The sequence below is a fragment of the Contarinia nasturtii genome, unplaced genomic scaffold (assembly GCF_009176525.2).
Source record: "Contarinia nasturtii isolate CC-2019 unplaced genomic scaffold, AAFC_CNas_1.1 Cnas_scaffold_1699, whole genome shotgun sequence".
Lineage (NCBI taxonomy): Eukaryota > Metazoa > Arthropoda > Insecta > Diptera > Cecidomyiidae > Contarinia > Contarinia nasturtii.
In genome coordinates, this window is record NW_022199032.1 from 3,842,998 (window position 1) to 3,866,945 (window position 23,948).

The 23,948-nt window shown below is 33.4% G+C and overlaps 5 protein-coding genes across 9 annotated transcripts in view; 2 read left to right on the forward strand and 3 right to left on the reverse strand.

Annotated features, from left to right (window-relative positions):
• Positions 1-3,006: 3,006 nt before the first annotated feature.
• Positions 3,007-6,256, reverse strand: LOC116346849 (importin subunit alpha-7). The gene is made up of 8 exons (XM_031777098.1): positions 6,094-6,256; positions 5,205-5,387; positions 4,871-5,086; positions 4,444-4,664; positions 4,068-4,331; positions 3,644-3,983; positions 3,411-3,570; positions 3,007-3,324 (listed from the first exon to the last, which is right to left on the reverse strand). The coding sequence occupies exons 2-8, from the start codon at positions 5,385-5,387 to the stop codon at positions 3,131-3,133; spliced, it is 1,578 nt and encodes a 525-aa protein (XP_031632958.1). The 5' UTR covers positions 6,094-6,256; the 3' UTR covers positions 3,007-3,130.
• Positions 6,257-6,662: 406 nt separating this feature from the next.
• LOC116346850 (coiled-coil domain-containing protein 58) lies at positions 6,663-7,853 on the forward strand. The gene is made up of 4 exons (XM_031777099.1): positions 6,663-7,009; positions 7,095-7,202; positions 7,332-7,604; positions 7,669-7,853. The coding sequence occupies exons 2-4, from the start codon at positions 7,161-7,163 to the stop codon at positions 7,762-7,764; spliced, it is 411 nt and encodes a 136-aa protein (XP_031632959.1). The 5' UTR covers positions 6,663-7,009; positions 7,095-7,160; the 3' UTR covers positions 7,765-7,853.
• A 665-nt stretch (positions 7,854-8,518) lies between these two features.
• Positions 8,519-9,933, reverse strand: LOC116346947. Its single transcript, XM_031777271.1, has 2 exons — positions 9,722-9,933; positions 8,519-9,618 (listed from the first exon to the last, which is right to left on the reverse strand). Exons 1-2 carry the CDS (start codon positions 9,740-9,742, stop codon positions 8,590-8,592), a joined length of 1,050 nt encoding a protein of 349 aa, XP_031633131.1. The 5' UTR covers positions 9,743-9,933; the 3' UTR covers positions 8,519-8,589.
• A 3,652-nt stretch (positions 9,934-13,585) lies between these two features.
• LOC116347060 (ubiquitin carboxyl-terminal hydrolase 38) lies at positions 13,586-17,093 on the reverse strand. Its single transcript, XM_031777459.1, has 6 exons — positions 16,993-17,093; positions 16,160-16,558; positions 15,851-16,068; positions 15,467-15,775; positions 15,229-15,407; positions 13,586-15,168 (listed from the first exon to the last, which is right to left on the reverse strand). The coding sequence occupies exons 2-6, from the start codon at positions 16,488-16,490 to the stop codon at positions 13,770-13,772; spliced, it is 2,436 nt and encodes an 811-aa protein (XP_031633319.1). The 5' UTR covers positions 16,491-16,558; positions 16,993-17,093; the 3' UTR covers positions 13,586-13,769.
• A 1,032-nt stretch (positions 17,094-18,125) lies between these two features.
• Positions 18,126-23,948, forward strand: part of LOC116346805 (prominin-like protein) — a 29,279-nt gene continuing 23,456 nt past the window's right edge. For 3 of the 5 annotated variants that reach the window (XM_031777021.1, XM_031777024.1, XM_031777026.1), the window contains exon 1: positions 18,126-19,343. The gene's annotated coding sequence lies outside the window, so the exon portion shown is untranslated. The remainder of the gene's footprint in view (positions 19,344-23,948) is intronic. The other 2 variants (XM_031777025.1, XM_031777023.1) reach the window with 2 other exon arrangements.

Below are 23,948 nucleotides of genomic sequence, written 5' to 3' on the forward strand. Positions count from 1 at the left end.
ATTGGGCCCCCACATATGTATGCCTACTCAAATGCTAAGCAAATAATTGAATTATAAAAAAAAACATTATTCATGGTTTTTTCGTCTTCAATCACGTTCAGCTTTTAAAACCGTCAAAACTGATGGTGTCGTGGTATACACGTGCGCTGCACACAACAATTAGTTTATCTATTCGCTCATTTTATGGCATTTACTGATTCGAATTTTGAGAAAATAAAGAGAAAAAAAATTACACATACACGACATAAGATAAAAATTACATACAGACATTTAATGTACACAATGAATCAAATGCGTGCCATGACTTTAAAAAGTCAACATGCAAACGAACCGAAAATCATGATTCGTTTTTTGTTGTTGTTGTTCAAATGTGAATTTGTGTGAACTTGAATTTGTTCATGGTAAGTGCTCGCGAGCACACGTCCGTCTTCGTGGCTTTGTCATTTTGATTGTTCCACCAACATAGTATATCGTGGTATCATGATTTTAATTATATATCTTCTCGCGCTTGCTTCTCTTTTTTTGGTAAGTAGCTTCATGAATGGAATTCATGTTGTGTTCTATTTTTAATGTTTTCTTAGACTTCTCTCTATTGCTTAGCTCTATTTGCTTTTTTCGGCTTTGTTTCTGTATGACGAAAAAAAAAAGAATTACCTCTTCACCGTGTTGAGCGTGTCGAGAACACGGAAGACTACAAATGATCAACGATGGCAATAGCAATAGTTCAAGTTATACAAGCATTGTACGTTTTATTCTCATGTCGGGTGGGAAACAAAATTAGCTTGAAAGCTGATGGCAACAGTGCGGACGACGACGACGCACACCACATAACATCTCCGCGTAAGAAGGTGTATGAATAGAGACTCGCGATACCATATACTATTGTATTCCATTGTGATCATTGTTACCTCAATCTTTTACTGTTGATGATTTTTTTTTTTTTGAGCTTATGAGCGAGTACAATTATTTTTGTTGCGTGGACCCGGATAGTCCATTCACTGGGACCAGGGCGATACAGTTATAGTTTTGATTTTTTCAGGTGTTGGTGATTTCGACAATATAATATGATAATGATCGAATTCATCATTCGAAGGTAAACCAAAACGAAAGACACACAACGAAAGAGAAAGGTTTTATGATTAAGGGAAAGATGATTCCTTTCTCATGTTTTTTTTAATATTTAATTCGATAGTAGTATTATTTTCATTTCCAGATTTGAATAAGGAGAGCTACCTGAAGCAATTGGAGAATTTTATTTAAATTTGGCACTATCGTTGTCTTTGGTTATCTAGCTGTATGAGTGTAATGAAACGTCATAAAGCTAGCTTACCGAAGTTAATATTAGAGCCTGTTCATCGTACAGAAAACGGGAGAAGAAGAATAAAAATAACCACGAGCCATCATCTCTCAAGCCGATTTAATTGCTCATTTTTAAGAAATGTTTATGTGGTGAAGAACCATAAAATAAAGTTCGTCCGGTTTGTTCGACAGCAATAATTATTTAAATGCAACAAATGAAAAGACATGATTTTGAAAATGGCGTGCTTCCAGATATCTTTTTTTTATTCATTTTATTTTGTTTTCATAAAATATTTCATAAGTTATTCCAGTTTTAAGTGTTTTTTTTTTCTTCATTTAGGTGTAAACGTGTGATTTCTTTTTGTTGTTGTAAATTGTTGTTCTGTCCATAATAATACAAATCAGTTGCTGTTTTACGAATGTATATTTTTTTCCAAATTTCGAAAGAGCATAATTTTTTTTTAAAACTGAATTGTTAACATTGATTGAATGATATAAAACATGTATTACTCTTCATTTTTTTATTTTTTTTTATGTATTCATGCACATCATTCATTCATATCACATAATAATCTAATTTAGTTTAAGAATCCAATTTAAAATAGTGGCATTTGGTTCGTGAATCTATAAGCGCGCAATTTGGCTTATAGCAAATTATTTCTCATCATAAGTTTAAGGTAACAGAAAGAACAAAAAAAAACGCATCTCTAAGATTTCTCTGGTTACAAGAAAAATTCGAATAATAATTAATCATCATCAATAATAATAAGTCAAAGGCATCTCTTGTTTTCAACTCTCTTCATTCTTACACCGATTTTTAAAATTATTGTGTTTTTTTGTTTAAAGGAGAAACAAAATTAAACAGATCCTAATTGTGAAGTATTTATAGTGGCTAATCTGTCATTTTGTTGGTTTTTTTTCTTCGTTTTTAACGTCAATGTTTTTGAATTGAGTTCATTGAATGTATTTTGTGTTTTAATTTTACAATTTAAAAAGAAGCAAATAAATAAAAAGAAAATTATTTTAATCTTTATAAAAATTATTTAGTTCACAGCTTTTTCTCAAAACAAATTCGCAAAAAAAAAATTGTAAATGAAACGATAGTAGTTCAGGCGCACAATCATTTCATTTCATTTGCATTTACACACACACAATCATCATTTCGGTCGTTATAATTGGTTAATATGGTTTGTCGGTTAGGCTTTTGAAACAAAAGTGAAACATTTAAATGGTCTTTCGATTTGGTCTACAACATAAATTACAAGTTTGGTTAATTCTTCTTCGTTTTTTTTTCTCGACATGTTAAAATGCGCGCACGCGGAATTTCAACGAAAGATTTCAGATGGAGTATCAAAGTTACAAAAAATCTAACCGCGAGCAAAATGCAAACAAAAATGTGTAACAGATTTCTATGTGGTCATTTATGTTAAATTCTTATTTTACAAAAAATATCAACATTCATCAGTATTATCAATAGGTGTTTTTCTTGTTTCTATGAAAACCGTTTGTCGTCTGTTTGAGTGAGTTTATATGAGTGATCTAGTATCTCTGACATATTTTTGTGTGTGTTTTACAATTGTTTCGTTTTCTTTTTCGAAAAAGAACTGTGTTTGACATTTACATTATTTCAATTGCATATTTCATTTTAATTCGACAATGAAATTCAATCATGTTAACATTCTGGTTTGTTTTCGTGTTTTGGTTGGCTTCGTGCATTTTTTATGCATTTTGTTAAATCGTTTGTTGTTTTTTTTTGGGTATTCGTTCGATTATTGTTGTTTGTTTTGTCTGTATGTCAAATGTTACCCATATTTGTGATGTTAAATTCATTTTAGAATTGGAATCCACCCATTGGAACTGATTGATCAGCATTGGTATTGAATTGGTATTGATTGTTATTAGCCGCTGGTGCAACTCGTACATCTTCCTCTTCTTCACTGCTAAAGTACTGTTCAATTATGCAAAATGCTTTCTGGTAAATATCGCGAATATTATGTGACTGCAGAAATTCGATTTTTTCCAGTCCTGTGTGTAAGAGTGAAACAAAAATCAATTTTTGGAGAAGAAAAAATAAATAAAAATTGAAGAATAACATAATATGCAATACCAACCATAACATTCTTCGATCAAAACGGCATACGGATTTGGTTTCGTTTTATCCAAATCACCCGCCTTTAGAATATTTTCTAATCCATTCAATGCCACTTGAATAATTTGCGAATCAACAACGGTTAACAGTTCGCACATCGGTGGAATACAACCAGCATCAACCTATTTTGCACGTAAATATTCATTGTCAGAAATGTCATTGTGTGGATTGTATGATATTGACATATATTCTTACCAAATATTTAATTTGTTCGGCTGTACCGCTACTGGTGGCATTGGTAATTGACCATGCGGCCTCTTTTCGCGTTTTAAATTCATCATTTTTCAGTATATGAATCAACACTGGGAATATTTGTGCATCGATGACAGCTTGAATTTGTTGACGATTGCCAGCGGTAATATTTGATATTGTCCATGATGCTTCTTTTCGAATTGACTCCTTTTCCGATGATAATAAATGTAAAATGTGCGGCAATGCACCACTGTTCAAGATTACCTGAGTCTGAACATCATCACCGGTTACAATATTTCCGACTGCACGGAGCGCCGCTTTAACTATGCTATGTGAATCATGTCTATAATCAAAAGATTAAAAAGTAGAAAATACAAAATGAAACCATGTAAAATAACATGAAATTGATGAATTTCAGTAAACGTACAGCAACAGTTCAACAAGTCGACGACATACGCCAGCATCAATGACTGCTTGAATTTTGTCGTTTGGTCCGTCTGACAAGTAGCTGATTGCCCAACAAGTATCACTCAGTACATCAATGTCTGTGTGAAAGAGTAATCGGGCAAGTACTGGTAAACCGCGTACAACTTTTGAAAAATCAGCGGGCGGATCTTTGCCACGGCACAAATTTGATAGCGTCCAAACTGCATTTCGAATCATTGGAATACGGTTAACGGTACTTAAAACGCTGTCAATGGTGCAAAGAGGAAATAAAGAAGAAAAAAAATTAATACATTGAATGAATTGATTTGTGTGAATGGTGAGTGCATTAATTATAAAAAAGAGAAATAAAATCTTACTTTAATAGCGGCTGCATCACACCGAAATCAAGCACGAAATCTCGACATTCAGATGAATCTCCGGCAATGTTTCCGAGCGCCCAGACAGCTTGCTCCTGTACATCATCAACGGGACTGGATAACAGCTCAATGAACACCGGAACGGCGCCCGCCTCAATTACCATCCTCGTTTGTTGTGATGTACCCGATGCAATATTGGTTAGTGCCCACGCAGCTTCAAACTGAAATTCAATTATACATTGATCATACATCATTGGGCCGTCATACCGGAACACACACACATATATATATATATATAACACTAATTAACGCTAACTATAACTAATTTGTTAGTGGATGTGATGGCGGTGACCACATCAAAAACCACAATCACCAAAGTAAAATGATTAGATGGAGAAAGTTGTGAATAATTGCGAATGTATTGTACCTGCAATGTTGTGTTATTGTTGTTTTTCAGAAATTCAACGAACCGCGGAACGATACCAGCTTGAATGACGTCATCGATCGGTGGATTCGGATCTCGTGATAATAGCTTGCGAAATTTTTGTATTGCCCTCAGTTGATCCTCTTCTGACGTACTGTATAAATCCGAAATCATTTCACGGCTGATTATCGATAGGTTTGCATTTTCAACAGCGATGTCCTAAAATTGTAAATCAACGATTCAATTATTTTACAGAAACTTATAAGGCACGAAAGCGCATTTTGAATTCGGCGCTCTCCAAAAAATTAAATAAACATATCCGTCTGTTGTTACGCACATGTACCGTAATTGTGTTCTCTAATTCATTGTCCATTGTTTGAAAACTGTCCACATTTCTCCGTTTGATGAGCTGTTGCTCTCGTTTTTGCTTACGCAATTGAATTCCCTCTTCTTCGCGACGACGTCGCATTTCGCTGGAATCAAGACCGACATTCTTGTAACGTTGCTTATGGGCTGACATCTAAAAAAAGAAACGGAAAAAAAAACGTTTCACAAATGATATTTTCATTCAACAACGACAAAGAAAAGAAAGAAAAAAACAACAAAGCACCCTACAATAAATATATCACACTATCATCAAAATCAATACAAAGAGTAAGTGAAAAAAAAAACAACAACTTAACATGGAATTCAAAATAACAATGTGCCTGCTCACATTTCAGCATGTTTTGAAATTCGATGTTTCGCAATGAGAAAGTGATTGTCAAACTGATTTAATGTAAAAGCAACTATTTAAAAGGAACACAAATTCTACATTTGTGAGAAAAATTGGATTAAGATTGTGAATTCAGTGCATTTAAATTATTTCGTCACGAACATGCATTTCTTTCATTCATTGGAGTTTCATTGAAAATTTTCAAAAAAAATAGAGTCTGATACGTCAAAAATATACGTAAATCAGCCATATTGAATGCATTGCTGTACAAATATGACATACGACATTAGATGAGCACACCATGCATGCAGACGAAAATAAATTTCAAATGGACTTTTTTTTTATTTACCACCTAAACGAAATTCGATGTATATTGAATGAGAATTTTTCAATGTTCACTTTGTTGATAGGAATGTATATTTCACAAAATGATTCAATCAATTGATGTTTAATTTTAACCAAAATAAATAAAACACAAAACAAACCAGCAAAAATTCTAAGTCTCACTTACATTTGAAAACACTGTGTTTTTTTTTTGTTGTTGTTGATTTCCTTTCAATTTCCACAAGTAATTTAATAAATTGAAAATATATAACTATATAGTATAAATTCCAGACTGAAATTGTCAGCGAGACAACACACTGGCAAAACCTCCAATTAAAAAACCACAAATGCGATGTGCGATGGTGAAAATGTGAGCGTGGTGAATTTTTGAACTCTTGAGTTTTCCTGTTTGACAGATGGATATCGCCATAACATAAAACAACGTACATAAAGAGACGAGCATTTGACAAGCACACACACACACAATATGGAACAAAAAGAAGAAAACCTAGCGGATTTGGAGTCCGAAAGGAATGAATTGCGAAAGAAAATTGCAACAATTCCAACTGAAAAGGAAATGAAAATCAAAATTATGGAATTAACACACAGATACAACGATGTCAAAGATGCTACTCAATCGGTGATTGGAGCATTGGCTCATATCAGAGGAGTCACATACAAAAACATACACGAAGAACTCAATTTGCCCACCAAATAAATCTCAAAGACATAAAAACACCAGCCACAGAAGAAAAAAAATTGCGAATTTAAAAAACAAGAAAAATGTGGAAAAAGAATTTGAAATACTTTACATATTATTCATACATTTACAGCGGCTAACAATAGGAAAAAAAAAGCATTAAACTCATTCATTTTCGATTAGTACGTTATCTAATTTGTCTTATAAGATGTCAAATGTTTTTGTGTCATGTACGGCCCGGTTCGCATTTCGAGTGCATTTTTTAATAACAATATAAAAAATACCAACCAAAAATTAGCGCAAAATCGTTAATATTTCCAATATACAACCATTGATCACTTCACCTCTTTCTTGGTTGTTGATTTTTTTTTTTTGAAAAGGATCAATTTCGTTCAATCGCTAGGTAATTTTATCATTTTTATATGTTCGGCATCATTGTAAATTCAAAACGCGATAGTTCATTCAAATTTACATTGGTTTCCGTTCAGTTTTCAAACAAAACTGGAGATTGGATTGTTTAATTGGAGATTTTTGTGCAAGCGACAATAAGGAAAATGGCAATTCAATATACATGCGGAGATTTCATGCTATTTCAGGTTAGTGCATTTAACGAAACAATAAACCTAACCAAACAAAATTTGATTGGTCCAATTTGAAATAAAAACAGCCCGTTTTCTAAACAAGCAAAAAAAAAACATCTAAAAAATGCAATGATATGATTTTAGGAACAATTGAAGAAAATGCGAAATGTGGATGATAAAATAATTTATGCATTAAACACATCAATACCGACTGAATCATTTAAGGGACAATTGAGTGCAACCGAGAAATGCAAAGATTTATATAGTTCATTGGAATCAACATACGAGAGCCGAAATAATATCATTAAAAACTGCATTGCAATCACTGCGAATCGTGTTAAAGAGCTGAAATCAAAGAAAGACAACGATCCCGATGATGTCAATGTATGCAAAGATTTTAAATCAGAACAAAGAAAGGTAAGCAATATTAACCATTTATTTTAATTCGATATTAATGAAACTGATTTCTTTTTCTGTATAGTTGCGGTTACTGCAGTCAGAACTGAGCGTAGAAGACATAATTAAGGAACGAACAATGAAAATATTTTATGAAAAATGTAAAGTGTTCATTAACTAAGAGATGAATGGCCAAATAGACATATAAAAATAGTCAATTGAAAATAAATACTGTTTCGATATGGTGCGACATATTTTATAGAAAAAAAATTCTTTCTTCTTTCAAAAATGCTTTTTAATAGCTTAGTTGCGAAGTTCATTTCATATTGAAATTGATTTTAGAAAAAGAGGATAATTCCAAGGTGGCCTTTTGAGAGGTAATTGGGTAAAAAAAAGTGGACAACTTTTGATGCTCTAGTTTAAGGTTGTAAATTACAAACCAATGAAAAATATAATGTCTATTCTGTTCACTGTGATACGAACGGTTTTGGAACAAAATAAACTTATTTAGAATTGTTTTCGATTTTATTTAGTTTGAGTAAAAAATATACATGGATCAGAAAAAGTTGAAAATTTTGCAAGTGCTTATAAGCAACACCGAAAACCCTTGAATCGAGTATTTTCGGAAAAAATTTGGTTTTCATGAAAATTGGTTAAGGCAGGTCGGACAAGAACCAAACGAAGTGATATCGAACTTCTGACAGCGTACATAAATCAAAGTTCTAAAGGTTTTTTCAAATAGAGCTGTTTGAGAGCCAATTGATGAAAAAAAGTGATAATGTTTTGAGACTAAATTCAATTCAATAATTCTCAAAACTCAAATGATTGCCAACCTTCAAAATTACGATTTGGACCTCTACCCTTGCAAACCGAAAGACTTTTACGCTCAAAAAGCTTAGCATTGCCTTAAAAAAAATCTCGAAAATCCCCAACAAATAAATTTATTTCGATATTATTCAGTTAATACAAGTACAATAAAAAAAATATACATATATCAGCTGTAGATTCAATCAATTAATAATTTTTCTGAATGTAATAAAAAGACTTGATCGGTTATGCGACCAATGAGAGCTTTTAAAGTATTATGATTAATATCGTTCCAATTGTTCTCGAGCTGTGTTTCAACCAAATAATGAATTTTCTTCGGTGACATATCTTTTCCATCGTATTGATCTACATACATGGAGAAAAATATGACCGATCGTTCAACAAATGGAGTAAAAGTATCGCAGATTGTGTGAAATGCTTGCGCTGCTGCGGCTGGTAATTTGTGTAAATCAGCCACATACATGATGCCTTCATTCTCAAGACGTTTACGATAGGCTGTAATTATTTCACCATAATCTTGAATCATTGCATCGGTGGCAAATGTCCCACCATCCAATTGAATCGGATCATTTGATTTCATGCAATTTGCTGTGGCATTTAAAATTTTGGCCATCACATTTTTGCTCGTCGCCGCATCATGATAGGCGAGTAAAAAAACACTTGGTGCGGCTGGCGTTTGATTCACCACATTTTCGATATTCACCTTCAACGATTTCCACAGTGTGATATCTTGATTGTTAAAGTATTGCATTAATTCCTTAAATTGTGGACATTCAATTCGTTTTGTTGGCAATGATTTTGCTGGTATAATAATGTACATTGCAATTCCAACCAAAATCGCCGCAATTAAAACCGCAAGGTAGATAATTTTTGGATCAGAAGTTGTGGTCTCGGTGCGGCTGATTTCTAATTTTCTCTCTTCATTGTATCTGTACGAATCGTCGTTTGCAGTTCGTCGTGTACGAGTTGTAACAATTTGTTCATGTTCGATAAACTCATGCGATGATCTATTTGAACTTCGTGTTGTATTCAACGAACCAATTTTACCAGAGCGATCGAAAGAATCAAGTTCATTGTCAGAATCGTCTTCCGAATAGCTGGGTTTACTGCGATTAAGTGGCTTTTGTGCCGAAATCGGTGACTGACGGGATGGCGGTGATGACTCACCCATCGGCGAATGAATCGACTTTCGTGACCGTGGCCATTTCTGAAAGAATCACAATGTACAAAAATCTCAGTTGTTGATTGTCATTTTTTGTCGTATGACATTTTGATAAAGCTAACGAAACTAGTTTGCTAATTTTAATTACCGGATTCTCCAAGGTATTCATTTCTACGGAAATAAACCAATGCGAAACTCCTTTCCTGAATGCAAATTAAATGCTTACATCAGGCAAATGTGTAAACAAACAAAAAATCAAATGCAACTCAATTTATTTTACGTAAATATTAAAGATATTCAAAATGCATCATTTTTCTTCTCCCGCAAACTGTCAAAGTTGTCAGTGTGCGTGACTAACACAACTATGTCGAACATTGTTCAGTTTTTGTCGACTGATTTTTTTTTTGACATTGTGCAAGTTTTAAAAAAATTAATGGACAATTTTCTCTTTTATTCCCGAAATATTATTAGGTCTTTTTTATTCACAATAAAAAAAATATAGTAAACGTTTTGTTTCTAATTTCAATAATATATTGCGTTCCACTATGTTTACTGGTTTACATTGAATGTAAACGAGGCATAAGACATAAGGTGAATAGAATCATATTCAAAATTGAGAATGTTTACAACAAAAGCAGCGTGCGAGATTGAGACTGATAAAGTAACAACGATGAGAAAACATTGAACTTGCCCAAAAACGGTAATCACCTGGATGCGCGCTCAACACGAAACACACTACTCATACTTTTAATTCAGGGAAAATCAGTGTATCGTCGTTGTTTTTTTTTCTGTTTTGCGTTGTGACATTGTTCACTTGAAAGTGCGCCGTTAAAAAAGGTTGAACAAAGCATCAAAGAATGTCGTTGAAACTATACTCCCGCTCGATTCAAATGTGATTCATGTGTCTACGCGCACATCCAAATTGTTTATATACTTAGAATTCTAGTGGTAGAACATGTCGGTAATTTTAATGATGATCGTGCATATAATTACGCCACGGTTTAAAAATTGATACGAGCCCAAAAGTGGTGTAGACATTTTCATATAAAAATACCATGAAGGCCAAAGTCAGATAAACAGAGTCACAACAGAAAATTGACTCAAAAACCATTTTTTTATGATCCATGGTTTGGTTCGGTATTGTCTTATTAAAAGCCTGCCATCACAAAACGATCAATCAGAATACATCATATTTATTACGATCGTTTGGTCGAAGCACGTACAAGCGTCTCTTCTCAGAGCTTCAAATGTCTCCGTCTCTGTCTCTCATGAAAACAATGTGAGAATTCACAAGTTCATTATCATGTAAATAATTAATGCATACACGGCGACCGCTTGAGACTGTCGCATGTACCAGTTTTATTATTATTGTGTATATTTTTTGTTGTTGTTCGTATGATTTTACGCCGATATGTAGTAAAAGTGTTATTGCGGTGCGCCACAAAATCAATGCTAATAATCAACCAATATCGGACTGGTCAACATGAAAATCTGTCGGTTCTGGTGCGCCGATATAAAAGTAACGTGCATAGAATTTGTTTTTCATTTGAAAATGTGCCGAGCATGAGAATACACGCACATCGATTCAAAATCGGTTATATTTTTAATAAAACGATTAAATGTTAAAGAGAATATTGTCAGTAATCGAGAAAAAAAATTAAGTGAAAAAAAAACACACGGAAAAGTTCAGAAATTTTCAAAATTCTTCAAGTGGCACATATTTTGAGGAAATCATTAAAATGAATTTCAAATCAATAATCGTTGTTATTTTGTATTTGTGTGGAATTAGCGTGGCTACTCCGATCTTTGGATTGTTCGGATCTCGTGGCGGAGGTGGAGGTGGTGGTGGTCAACCTTATCAGGGCAGAAGCTACAATGACATTGCCAGAGTATTGAATCCAAGTCCATATGCTTTCCCACGCCAATCACCCTATCCAGCTCAACCTTTCTGGACGTTTTCGGGTTAAACGCAAATCATTACAACCATTACAAGCTCAAATGACATTTTTTCCAAAGCTATATAATTTTGCCAATCTCAAATCACATTTGATTGGAGAATTTTATAAGACATTCTGTTGACATTTAATCGATATTAAACAAAAGAAAATCGCTATTTTGAATTTTCTTCTCTTTTTTTGTGGAAAATTCACAGAGACGATTCATTTCAGTAGTTACCAATGCATTTTTAGGCTTTAAATTAATTTCTTAATTGATGTACGAGAAAACAAAGAATACGAAAAATAAATAAATTGAAAATTGTTGTTGAAAAAAATCAGAGTCATAAATATATGTGTGTAGCTTTTTTTGTGCGTATCCATCGATTGCGATCAGCATAAATTACATTGGCACATCAAAACCGAGAGTAAAAAAAATAATAAATGCAATTAAAGAAGGTGCCGAAAGCAAAGAACAACTTTGATAGGTGACATGTGTGACACATAAAACTTTAATTATTTCTTATGTTAATATTCACGGTTTAGAGTGTAATAAAGTGCCTACAACTGATCAAAGGCAAGGTTACAACTGACTGTCAACAAGTACACCACTCTAAAGATTCTAATGTTTCAGACCGCAAATTTTCAGCATCGAATTGATTCTATGTAAATGTAAGCAAAATTGCATAATCAATTCAATTCTCTCGGCGCATGCTTATGTTGTTTATAATTTGCTGCTCAGCGATGCTTCAACTCTTCGCATATAAATGAATGGTTTCTCTTTATCGTTTCAATTGGCTTATGCACATTTCTGGTTGCGAAAAATATACTACGCTATTTAAAATTACCGAGATTTTTTTTCACCTCTGCCAAGTAAAATATTATTGATTTATTATTGATTTGGTGCATGCTGCTACTTTATTTTTTCATCCAGTACACAAGCCAATGAAACACATTGTCAATTCACAAAAAAATATCCGATAGACTCGTGTATAGTTTGCTCTCTACGATGCAAAGTGAAGGTTTATTACAATTTTGTATAATTATTGCCTTAAACGATATAGTAAATCTTTTAGCGCTTGGAGTATCTCATAAATTTTTATGTCCTCAACTTCACTTCGATTGTACGACTGAGATAAAAGTAAAAAGCTTGCCCCATCAGAAATAACACACATATTCTAGATTAGAACGGCAGCTCACCGCTGCTGCAAAGCGGTTTTTCTTCAATTCAATTTAAAAAATATAATATATTAAATGAGATGAAAATTCTAGTCGACTATTATATGAAAATGACGATGAATGAAAAAAAAAATGTTCGATCCTGCTGATGATGGTGTTTAAGTTGTTATTTGAGAAGTTCAATAACATATTTGCCAATTTCAAAGCTCGTTTTTCGTGTTAGATCATTATTTTTTTTAATGTATACATGCCAAAAATGAGATAAATGTATCACTAAAAATGTGATAAATTTTCGTATTGAGACACATATGCAATTATATTTCGATTCGACAATTTTTCACTAAAATCGAAAATTTTCTATTATAATCGATTTAACTAAAATCAAAGGCGTTTAAAAATTAAAGTACATTTTAGATCGAGTCAATTTTCAAGCGCGCATAATAGTTCATGGAATGTCACTTCGATGCCTTCGAAGGGTAATCTTTTTTAATTATTTTGCTTTTGATCGGCTCATTGCACGGCATCCGTGCTGAAAACAACTTGTCATGTTTCACGTACTTTGCAGTGATCGCGAGGAGAGAGAAAAAATATCAACATTAGAAATAAATTTTAGAGCTGACCCCCTTTTTCTATGCCGATCAATTTGTATGGCTCACATTCATTTTTATGTTCATTTATTGTTTATACATCGATGAAATGCTGAAAAATGTATTAATATTAATTACAGAGAGCGAGAGAAAGAGAGAAGGAAAGCAGAAAGATAAAGAGAGAAGAAGAAGAATGTATTGGGGGGTTGGTGACAAGAAGGAACTTATCCATACCAAACAATGATGAATAATAATAATAAAAATAAAAATTAAAATGCCATGATTGATTCTAAAACATTTGATTTTTCTCGTTTATTGTACAAACAAAATATTTGATTTTATTTATAATAATTTTTTTTTTCATTTAAAAATGTTATAAATTATAATAACAATTGTCTTGTGTATAGTAGTAACGCATGTTTTGTGTGTTTGTATGTGAACGGCAGTATATTATATTCAAGCCGAGCCTAAAAAATGTACTTCGAATGGAATTTCTTTAATAAATGTATCCATTCGATTGCTCAACAATGCTACCGCCACACGGACTCGGTGGATCTTGATCATTATTATCCGATTTTCGATGTTTGTTGTAATAGTTTTTGATCATTTCGTTGCCATTTAGATGTTTATTCCGATATTGATCCGCATAGGTGATGTTGTCATGGTTCACAAATTCTTGTAATTTCAATGGTAAATCATCCCAGCGTGTTGGTTCCGCTTTTCGTTTTCGACACATGTCATTCGTTGCATATTGTGTGGCTGCTTCTAGATTCTGATTTATTGTTATATCATTTTCGGGCACTTTTTCTTTGTTAATAAATTCATAAAATAGAATGTATGGTGTATTGAGGCTGCTTAAATTTTTGATGTCATTCCATGAGCTCCGGCTTATGTGGCTGTCATTAAATTTAAACCATTCCTCTGATGAATTCACAGCAAATGTATAATAATGTCCCGAATCGATGTTCATGCCACAATGCACAATGACCGCATATAATTTGTACTTTAAACGATAGCATCCATCATCTGATCGAACCATCAACGAAATCACCTGATCATGATGTACTTTGTGCAATAATTTTCGGCGTACATGATAGTTGCGATCGTATTTGAAATGTTTTATCACCAATATAAGATTCGATGGGCCCTCTTCAAGTGTGATATTTCTTTCACCATCGCACAAAGCCTTACATTTATCACAAAAGTATTTATCATCGTTAATCATTTGTTCGGTTGCAAAATATGAATCCAATAGTGATTGTGTTGTGTAACTGGTTTTATCAATTAATGGGCTTGTTGTTAGCGAATCACTGCAGCTACCAGTCGGTTGCTGTTGTTGTGGAAATGATAACTGTAAATCGAAGAAATTATCGATATTTGTGCTTTGCGTGGAACAATTAAGGCATTTGTAATTGACAGACAAGCGACCGCCAAACAATTTTTGCACCATCGTTTGAACCGTATTGGTGACTTCTTTCGTTTCATCGGGATTAATTGCATCGTCCGATTCATCTGTAAGTGGCGGTGAATCAATTGCACTGGTATGACTCAGCATATTAACATCGTCAACATCCATTCGTTCGGCTGCAACATTTCCATTGCCATTTTCCATTTTTGCATTGCCGTTCATCACGAATTTACCATTTGCGTTGTCATTATTTTTTGCGGCCGCTGTTAAACATCGTTTCTCCTCTTCGTGCAATTGATCAAGTAAAAATCCCAAATATTCAAAACTGTCTTGTTGATGACCATAACGAAAACTGTTCGGACGCTGACTCAATACATCGTGTGGGGCAAGCTCTTGTCGCATTGAAAATAATAACAATGCTATCAATTGTTGGATAAAATTGATGATTTTTGATGGTAGTTTCATTAGTAGAATGTCATGAGTAAGCCTAAAAAGTAGCACAATTGGATTATTGTATAATTCGATCAACGATAATCAATGAACTCACTCTTTGGTCATAAACAGCGCCTGAAGTACACTATTCATATAGCAAGTATTGCCGAGATTGATCAAACCGATGGGCATTGTTGGATCTCTTGTACTAATCGGTGGTAGCCATGTTTTTCCATCCAGCAATGTTGCTGCATTCTCAGACGCTTTTATCTTACTTTCGTTCAAAACGCTAATCTAAATTGATTTCAATAATTAAAAGTAGGCCTTCGATCCGTTTGCAATTTAACACTTACGATTTCAGTAAATTCCAATGCATACATGCCGTATCGATTAACAAGAGCCGACACTAAATCGATGAATAGTTGCACATCCGGTGGGATAAATAGCTCATTCGGCGAACCCAAAGTACTTTGAATGTTTTGAATCACTTTCGGAATTCGCGGCACAATTTTCATGAATAGCGCTTTCGATTGTGCCGAACAGAGGATGTGGGAGAGTACTTTTACACTGTTTGGCCTAACTACGGGAATAATAAGCGATAAGCACAGTCTTTCAATTACTGAGTCGGCGATTTCCATAAGAAGTGCGTATTTCTGAATGTCCTATATGAACAGAAGAAAAACAAAAAATTAATTCCAAAGATGAAAATTTGTGAAGAGCTGATATTTTATACATACTCGCAATCCATCAAGAAAATAGATGATGCAATGGCTTAAATTTTTGAGTCCACTGAAGGTCCGAAGCCATGTGCACAATGTTTGTGTAACTTTCTTAAAATCGTTATCATTGTCAACTCCCATGTTTGCCGTATTTTTGATTAACAACTTAATTGCCTTGGGTATTGAATCTTGGTCGTAGATGTCAAATATAATGCCACTTCCCGCTGACGGTGAATCTGTTTTTATTTTTTGGTTTCGAAATTGATTGACATAAATATACGTGTATCGTCGAGCCAAAAACCAATAAAAATACCATCGTTTACTCACCATTCGTAACAAGAAGACAATAAAGTGTTTGTAGACAACCGATGAATATTTGTTCGGGATTTGACGATTGTCGGATGATACGTTCGAGTGATTGACCAACTGAAATCAAATGGCTTTGGAATTCTTTGATATTGTTTGCTAATGTTGGTACATTAATGATAACTAGTTCACGTACAACACGATTGCATTCGTCTTGAATTTGCTTGTCATCGAATGATGTGTCGCTTTGCAAATCGGTCAGACGCTCCAAAATATGTTTAAGACGACTTAAATTTTCCTCTGGGTCGGATGTTTGAGCACTCCCGCCGAAATTATTCCGTTCAATAGCCATAGCCAAGTTAAAAGTTTTATTGTTGACTTTCCTATGTTTCTCTAGCCGTATTCAATCTAACATTTGTTCTGTTCAGAGGGAAAAAATTGAGTGAGAGAGAGAGATAGAATGAAAAATAACAAATTCACAACACAGCAACAACAAAGAAAATCCGCTTTGTTCTTTTCGGAGTACAAAGAACAATATATATAAATTTTATGATGAAGAGAAAAACTGCACTTTTTCCAAGTTGAAAAATGAATTGTGTATTTTGAACAGAGCATTGAATTGTGTATGAAAGTGTAACTTGGTGTGAGTGAATTTCAGTCATTGTCGTGAGACACATTTCGAACAAGCATTATGAAATTTCTATTTTACCTACACCGAAATAGAAACCACAATGATATGCTGAATGTTTTGGGTTTTTTAAACCAAAAAAATCATATTCAAATAGGTAAAAACACGTTTTTACTTCATCAATCGCACGAAATAATAAACTTATAAGAATTATAATAATATTTACCTATGAATATGGATGCATCACAATTTTATGTATATGTGTGTCTCACATTGAAACAGAATTGAAAACTGAAATCATACACGGTACAATATATTGTCGTGAAGTTTTCGCCAAATGGGTGCGTTCCGTCATGCGATAGTTTCACATGAGAGTGGCGGCGCTCACATGATACGCGCTTAAACGTCAAACGCTTTTTTTGAAAAAAAAGCCCGCGCAATTTTTATACACCATACGATTTTTTTTATCTATATTTTTATCAAATTTTATTTTGATTCCATGTGATTCACTCTTCATTTGTTTTATCGCAGAATTATCTCATCATGTGGATTACTTTCGATATCAGAATGTATATTTTATGAGTAATATTTCATAATAAAGAGAACGGTTCATGACAAACAACCGAATGTGATCAAAAGATCTCAAAGTCAGCCGTAAATGCGGTCAACGATTGAAAAGTGCATGCTACTAACGAATCCCGCCACGTTTGTGTGTTTACATCAAATGCAAACGTTCCTTTCACTATTACCATCGCGCAATGCGAAATGCAAAAGAATAATTACAAGTGTACGAGGTAATAAATAAGCAAAGATCTATCTGTCTTATATCGTACATAAATGGAGCAATGTGCATGTGTTTAATGCAAAACATTCTAAAGTTTATTTACACTTTATATGATGTTTCAATCGTGTGTTGTGTTCTTTAATTAAAATTGATATAGAAAACAAAACGTTAGTTGCGTCCAAAAAGCCTCGATCCCTTCTGCATAATGTACTTTAATGATAAAATTTGGTATGAAAATACAACGAATGTACCATTTTGCAAAATGCATCGTGCTTGAAATAGTCGCATCAACACAACTTTGTCAAAGTATATATTGAACATGCGACCATACACATTGTTTTCAAATACGAATCAACGTATTGACTGTATGGCCATAGAGTAGCAATGTGAGAGAGATCAACGGCAGCATTGTGCAAATGTGTGCGTAGTGTAATGGCGCATACACGGTGGTTCGTGTGAGTGAGTTTGTGCGCGCGTGTGTGTGTGTATGTGCATGTGTTTGATTCCCAAGAAGAGTGAACGACATGGACACACAGCGCGAGAGAGAAGCATAGGCAAAAGGTACCGAGCTAACAGTTCACCAAAATAGTATAGACGAGAACGGTCGTCGATTGTGTTGTGGTTGCAACGTCGGGCAAAAATGTCGGAGTAGCTCCTTTGTCTGTTGTTTGGCCAAAAAGCAGTGAGTGCATAGTTTAAGCAAATTTCATATTTTAAAACGCCAATGACATAAAAATCAATCAAATCACACTCAATTGATGAGGCGTCCGCATGTGAGAACATTTTGTGCGCATTTGCATTTTTTTTTTTATTCAATTGTGTAATAATTTCAAATCTGGATTGAAAGTGGTGCGTCTCCGGAAGAATCAGACTGCAGTTTATTTTTTTTTCTCTTCTTCTACATTTGCGTGATTTTATCCGTTGTGTATCAACACACGCAGAAAGAGATAAAACAACAGAACCCATCGTATCTGTCCAGCGTGAATCTGGTCAAAAAAAATTAAGAAAAGTAGAACAGAAGAAGTTCATAAGACAAAAGTGAAAGAAACGCATTTATTTTTTGTTTTTGAACATTTTTGTGGTTTTTATTTCGTGGCTGCACCCGTGTTTGCCGAACGTTCTCTCTATCTCTATCCGCGCCGAAGAGTGCGTATGTCGTTGGCTGCTCTCTAATTGTTTTTCTATTTTTTTTTTGTTTCTGTGTGTTTATTTTTTGTGTTCCTTCTTTTGTTTATTTTGTTGTTCCGTTGAATTGGTGTGTCTGTGGCGATAGCAGTTGATTGCTGCTCGCAAGAAAAACCAATATGAAATAAAATTAAAATATGCTGATGATGACTCTCAAGACTAACAACCAAAATTAAAATTTTCTTCTCATTTTCTATGTTTCTCATTCTATCGAAAGCAAATAATATCGGTCAGTGTGTGCATGTGTGTTTGCTGCAACATTCAACCAATCATTTTGAAAAGTGATCAACGTAGACAAAATACAAAAATTATAGAATATTTGTGTCAAATAAATCAAAATCGAAAACAAAATATAAAAAAAAGAAAGAAAGAAAAATAACCAGGAATTGGTGTGCTCATTTTGTCAGAAGAAGAAAAATTCAGTACGGTTGTGCAAAGTTCAATACGACATCCAGCTAAGATTTCTTATAAAGAAGACAACGCGAAAACGACGAGAGAAGAAGAAGAAGAAAATACATCATTTTTCTCTCTTTCATTCAATTTTTGACTGTGATTTCCATTTTCATCGCAAGCAGTTTATGCGACATACAACGCAAAAAGTGGTTCAGGTAATTTGCTTCAATTTTGCTTTAGCTATGTATCAAATGTGTGGCATGCAATGGGACATATATTATCTATTTTATGCAAACGACTGTGGTAAATGCGTATATTTTTGGTTTGCAACCACGATACGACTGACAACATTTAGAACAGGCTTAGACTGAAGACAAGACAACAGAACCGAAAACATAATGCAAATTTACAAATCACATGAATGACAAAACAAACAATGTACATGCAGTACATTTGACTTTATCTTTTTGATGTGAATTTTAGTTGGCGAGACACATTTGGAAAATGTAACATTTTGTTGTTTGATCAGATTTATAAGTTTGTACAAATAACAATAACAAAAAAAATTTTTATGGAAAAATATAAAACGAAAACCGACCAAGAGGGTACTGCCCTGCCCTTTATGTTACTACGCTGTACAAACTCTTTCGTATGTTTTACATTGTACATTATTTTGTCAGTTAATCAATGCACAGATATTATACTAACAGTAGTGGTAGCAGAGCAACAATAGCGCAATATACACACTTATAGTATGTCCATAGATGTTTGAATACGGCAAAAGATAGCAAAAGAGAGAGAGAGTCAAAAACAGAGGAATAGAACTTCAAACCCACATCAAAATCAAATGTACGAACATGCATATAGCATATACCCACAGAATTTAGAACAAAGTTATAATAATGTATTCGGATACCAATACACCACTACATGCAAAACAAAAAAAAAGAAGAGAATTGAGCAGTGGTTCATATGCCCTGCGTTGAAGACATGGCGGACACACAATTCAGCAAAATAAGGAGACTGACACACGCACACATACACTCTTTCACACACATTTATGGCGATATGTATACATGTGTATACACAAAAAAAGACACGATGGTGAAAATGCTGATATGAATATGCATTGATATGTTGAGAGTGTTTGACATTTAAACGAAAAAAAACAAATTTTGATATCAGCATATTCGATTGACGCTTCACACGCAATACTTCCTTTATCTTAGGTTTGTAACATTCAAAATTATCAAACCGATACACATTTTTTTCTGCAATAAATGACATAGTGTTGATGCCAATTGAGATTTCGAAGAACAACAGCTGAACATTTCGGTTTTGGTATCTTGTTTCGTTCTCTTTAATTGCACATTTCAAAAGCGATTCGATATACAACAACAACAACACCATCAATATCTCAATTCGTTTATGGACAGAGACGTGTGCTGTGTGGACAGAGCTGCACAACTATACAAGATTTAACATGCAAAAACATATGTCACACACTGTGTGCACAAGACGATGTGCATCGACCTATTTCATTTGATCCATTTGTTCTACTCTCTGTCTCTATCTCTCTATTGACGATCGAACTGCAAACATTTTGAAATATTAAAATCATTTGAATTTTCGGTCTTTATGAATCACACTTTTGCCCATTTAAATATTTACGGTTAGGTGATTTGATCATAATATTTTATTATTGAAAGTTTGCGAATGGCGAATGAGCAATTTCGAAAGATTCGTGACAATTTTGAATTACATTCGCTACACTAATAAGCAAAATCAATTAATTTTTTTTTTCGATGTCAATGATAATATTTTGTGTGATTGTGAGCACGTAATGAATATTGACGGTGTTTGGAATCGAAAAATCACATTAAAAGCATTTCAAAATCGATTTTTGTCAACACCAATTTAGATCATTGTTTCCATGTGTTATTTTGAACATTCTACCAGCGCATTTGTCATCAGATCATTTGTGTAGTTCTTATTTTTTTTTCGCGTTTGCTTTCATTACATACAATTTAAATGACAACACATTCAATTAATTTCAAAGTCGATTTCGCGAAATATATAGTGATGAAAAGTCTTCAGCCCACGCAGCTTGAGCTAATGCTCTAATATACACACAACAACCCAAATTAATTTTACAGAACGAATAATTGAAGCAGTAGTATTACATTAGCCATCGTTGTAATTAAGGCTAATCTTGATCGATGAAGAAACCAGAAGTGACGGCTCAGTTTGTTTTTGTTTCGTTTATTTTTCCATGTATAAATTTACCTAAAATATACGGAAAATCATGCGGAATAAAAGAAAACACCAACAGCAATTCGATTTCGGTTCACTAACATTTCGAATTATCTTTTCACAATTGACATTTTGTGAATAAATAAACATGTTTCTTTGATGTCGTTTAATGAATTGTTTGCATGTTTTCAGACACGTATTCACCAAAAAAAAGGCATTGTATCACCAAATGTAGTGTCACAATGTATTAACTATTAATCTGTTCTATATTTAATCGGTCGTATTTGAATAGAACGATAAGAATCATTTCGTTCATAAAAAAATGGGCACAAAGCCAAGTTCATTTTTTTATTAATTGAGATGACATTTTTTCATGCGTTTTTTTTTCATTCGATAAGAAACATTGAATTTTGAGTAGGAATTTCCATACTGACTTTCTGATATGACCTTGAAACGAACTATCAGTTTTGTTTTAAATTTGGTTCTTTTTACTCAGTTTTCTTCCATATTTTTCGAAAATTACATCTCAACATTAAATCGGGAGTACCAATGTTTGCTCTGACGCAATAACTGAATAGAAAGTTATAATCGAATGTGTATCCGCTTTAAATAAAAAAAAACTTCAGACCCTTCTTTACAATTTCGCTAAATATAGAGTTGCATGTCTGCCCCGAAAGAAATGCGTCCATTTTTAGTGGCTAAAGAAAAGTGGCGAAGAAATCCGATACTCCCACATATATGACAATTGTGGTATCACAAAAATCGATAGCTCGTACCGAAACATTTCCTGCAAATCAATCGATGAAACAGTGTTTGTGTATGAAAATTTCACGTTTTGAATTATGAATAAAAAGGAAATTCAATGAACTCGGAACGAATTGTTTATATGAAAAATGCATAAACGATAAAGTAAAGAAAAATAACTGACCATCGATATAATTACATTGCAAGACAGAAATAAATATGAAATCAATACATAATATGCATAACAAATGTTAAATTACATGCAAACGTTGACATTTCCTCTGATTAAATCACAAACGAAATGAAAAGATGTAGCACAATTAAAAAAAAACAATGATAATTCACAAAGAAACACACACATTGTTCGTTTGTGCACTATAATTTTGTTTGATTGAGTTCTATGGACGAACACGACCGTTCGATTAGAGTTCATTCTCATTTGCGACGCTCGACAATCACTTGGGAAATCTCATTGCATTTAATTGAAACGAACAGAAATAAAGAAAAATTTTGCAATTATATAGCGGAGAGCTCGATAAATAGTGAATTGTTGATTTTAGATGAATAACGAATGCCAAGAAGCGTGAAAACCTTCACCGAATTTTCTATAATTTACGAAAATCTCTGTCAAATGTTGATAATGAACAAATCGCATGCAAACATGATAACATGATGCGTCATTGATTTTTTTTAATCAACATTTCAATCAATTTTTGTCATAAAAACTTTCATCGAGAGCTCAATACGAGATTGCAACTGTGTAAATGAGAACAATGTCAATAAATATTTCGTAAAAATCAAATTTTTCATTAATCAAGTTATTCTGATGGAATGTGTAAAAATCAAACTGACTTCAATTTCCATTGACGGTGATTACAACAGATCGTTTTAATTCTCACCAATTCAATTGACAATGACAGACAATTTTTGAACGTCAATAAATAATGTCTGTGCAAACACTAGTTCAAAGACGCTTTAGTATCATGTTCATTTTTGATAACTATTTTCGATTGAGTACATTCTCAAATATTTGCGTATAACATTTTTCTGAAAAAAAAAAAAAAATCTCACGTTTTCATTTAAAATGCATTTGCCTAAAGGCTCCAGTATCTAATGACCCAAAGTAATGATACCAAAAATACTTATAAATGCGCTTAAAGTGAATGATATTGATTTGTGAACTACAATTTCAATTCGAAAATCTCCGGGCTTACATCATTTGATAGATCTAATGAATTGGATTAGTGTTGGCTACAAGAAAGAAAGCATAACCTCTAATTGTACAAGTCGATTCATTTGTTTCGCATAGTCATTAGCGCATGTACTCGTACTGTTGAACGGCCTGAACTGAACAGCATTTTGCTATAAGCACTTGAACACGATTTTTTCATTCAATTCTGACAATCGTTTTTCGTGAACTAATTGCACCTAATGCCAACAGATTGAGTGGCTACGATATTTTGTGTGTGTGTTTAGTGAGATGAATAATAATAAAAGACAAATAAGAATAATAGAAAAGTTCACAGTCACTGCATTTGGCAATGAGTATTTCATCAGTCAAACCAACACAGAAAGAGAATCTCACGTGAACGGAAAAGAAAGATCAAGTGAATGTGAAATAACCAACATATTTTTGGTTTAACGTGAAAAAACTCATGTAAATTGTGTGTTGTTCGGACAAGAATAGACAAGTTTTCTATCTGTATGTGTCTGTGTGTGAGGCGAAGCAATGAATTTCGTCACGTTTTCGTTTTATTTTTTTTTAATAGGCACAATGCGGTGTTGGAGAGCGCGGTACAACTTCATTTTCTCCGAAATTATTT

Excerpts from the sequence above, each read along its gene's own strand:
- LOC116346849 (XM_031777098.1), bottom strand. The coding sequence starts at position 5,387 with ATGTCAGCCCATAAGCAACGTTACAAGAATGTCGGTCTTGATTCCAGC. Across the intron at positions 4,332-4,443 it reads GTGATGCAGCCGCTATTAAA|CGTTTTAAGTACCGTTAACC; the intron begins GTAAGATTTTAT and ends CACCATTGACAG. Across the intron at positions 3,325-3,410 it reads TTTGATCGAAGAATGTTATG|GACTGGAAAAAATCGAATTT; the intron begins GTTGGTATTGCA and ends TCTTACACACAG.
- LOC116346850 (XM_031777099.1), top strand. The coding sequence starts at position 7,161 with ATGGCAATTCAATATACATGCGGAGATTTCATGCTATTTCAG. Across the intron at positions 7,203-7,331 it reads GAGATTTCATGCTATTTCAG|GAACAATTGAAGAAAATGCG; the intron begins GTTAGTGCATTT and ends ATATGATTTTAG. Across the intron at positions 7,605-7,668 it reads TTAAATCAGAACAAAGAAAG|TTGCGGTTACTGCAGTCAGA; the intron begins GTAAGCAATATT and ends TTTTCTGTATAG.
- LOC116346947 (XM_031777271.1), bottom strand. The coding sequence starts at position 9,742 with ATGAATACCTTGGAGAATCCG. Across the intron at positions 9,619-9,721 it reads TGAATACCTTGGAGAATCCG|AAATGGCCACGGTCACGAAA; the intron begins GTAATTAAAATT and ends TGATTCTTTCAG.
- LOC116347060 (XM_031777459.1), bottom strand. The coding sequence starts at position 16,490 with ATGGCTATTGAACGGAATAATTTCGGCGGGAGTGCTCAAACATCCGAC. Across the intron at positions 16,069-16,159 it reads TTGTCTTCTTGTTACGAATG|ATTCACCGTCAGCGGGAAGT; the intron begins GTGAGTAAACGA and ends AAATAAAAACAG. Across the intron at positions 15,408-15,466 it reads CATTGGAATTTACTGAAATC|ATTAGCGTTTTGAACGAAAG; the intron begins GTAAGTGTTAAA and ends AAATCAATTTAG.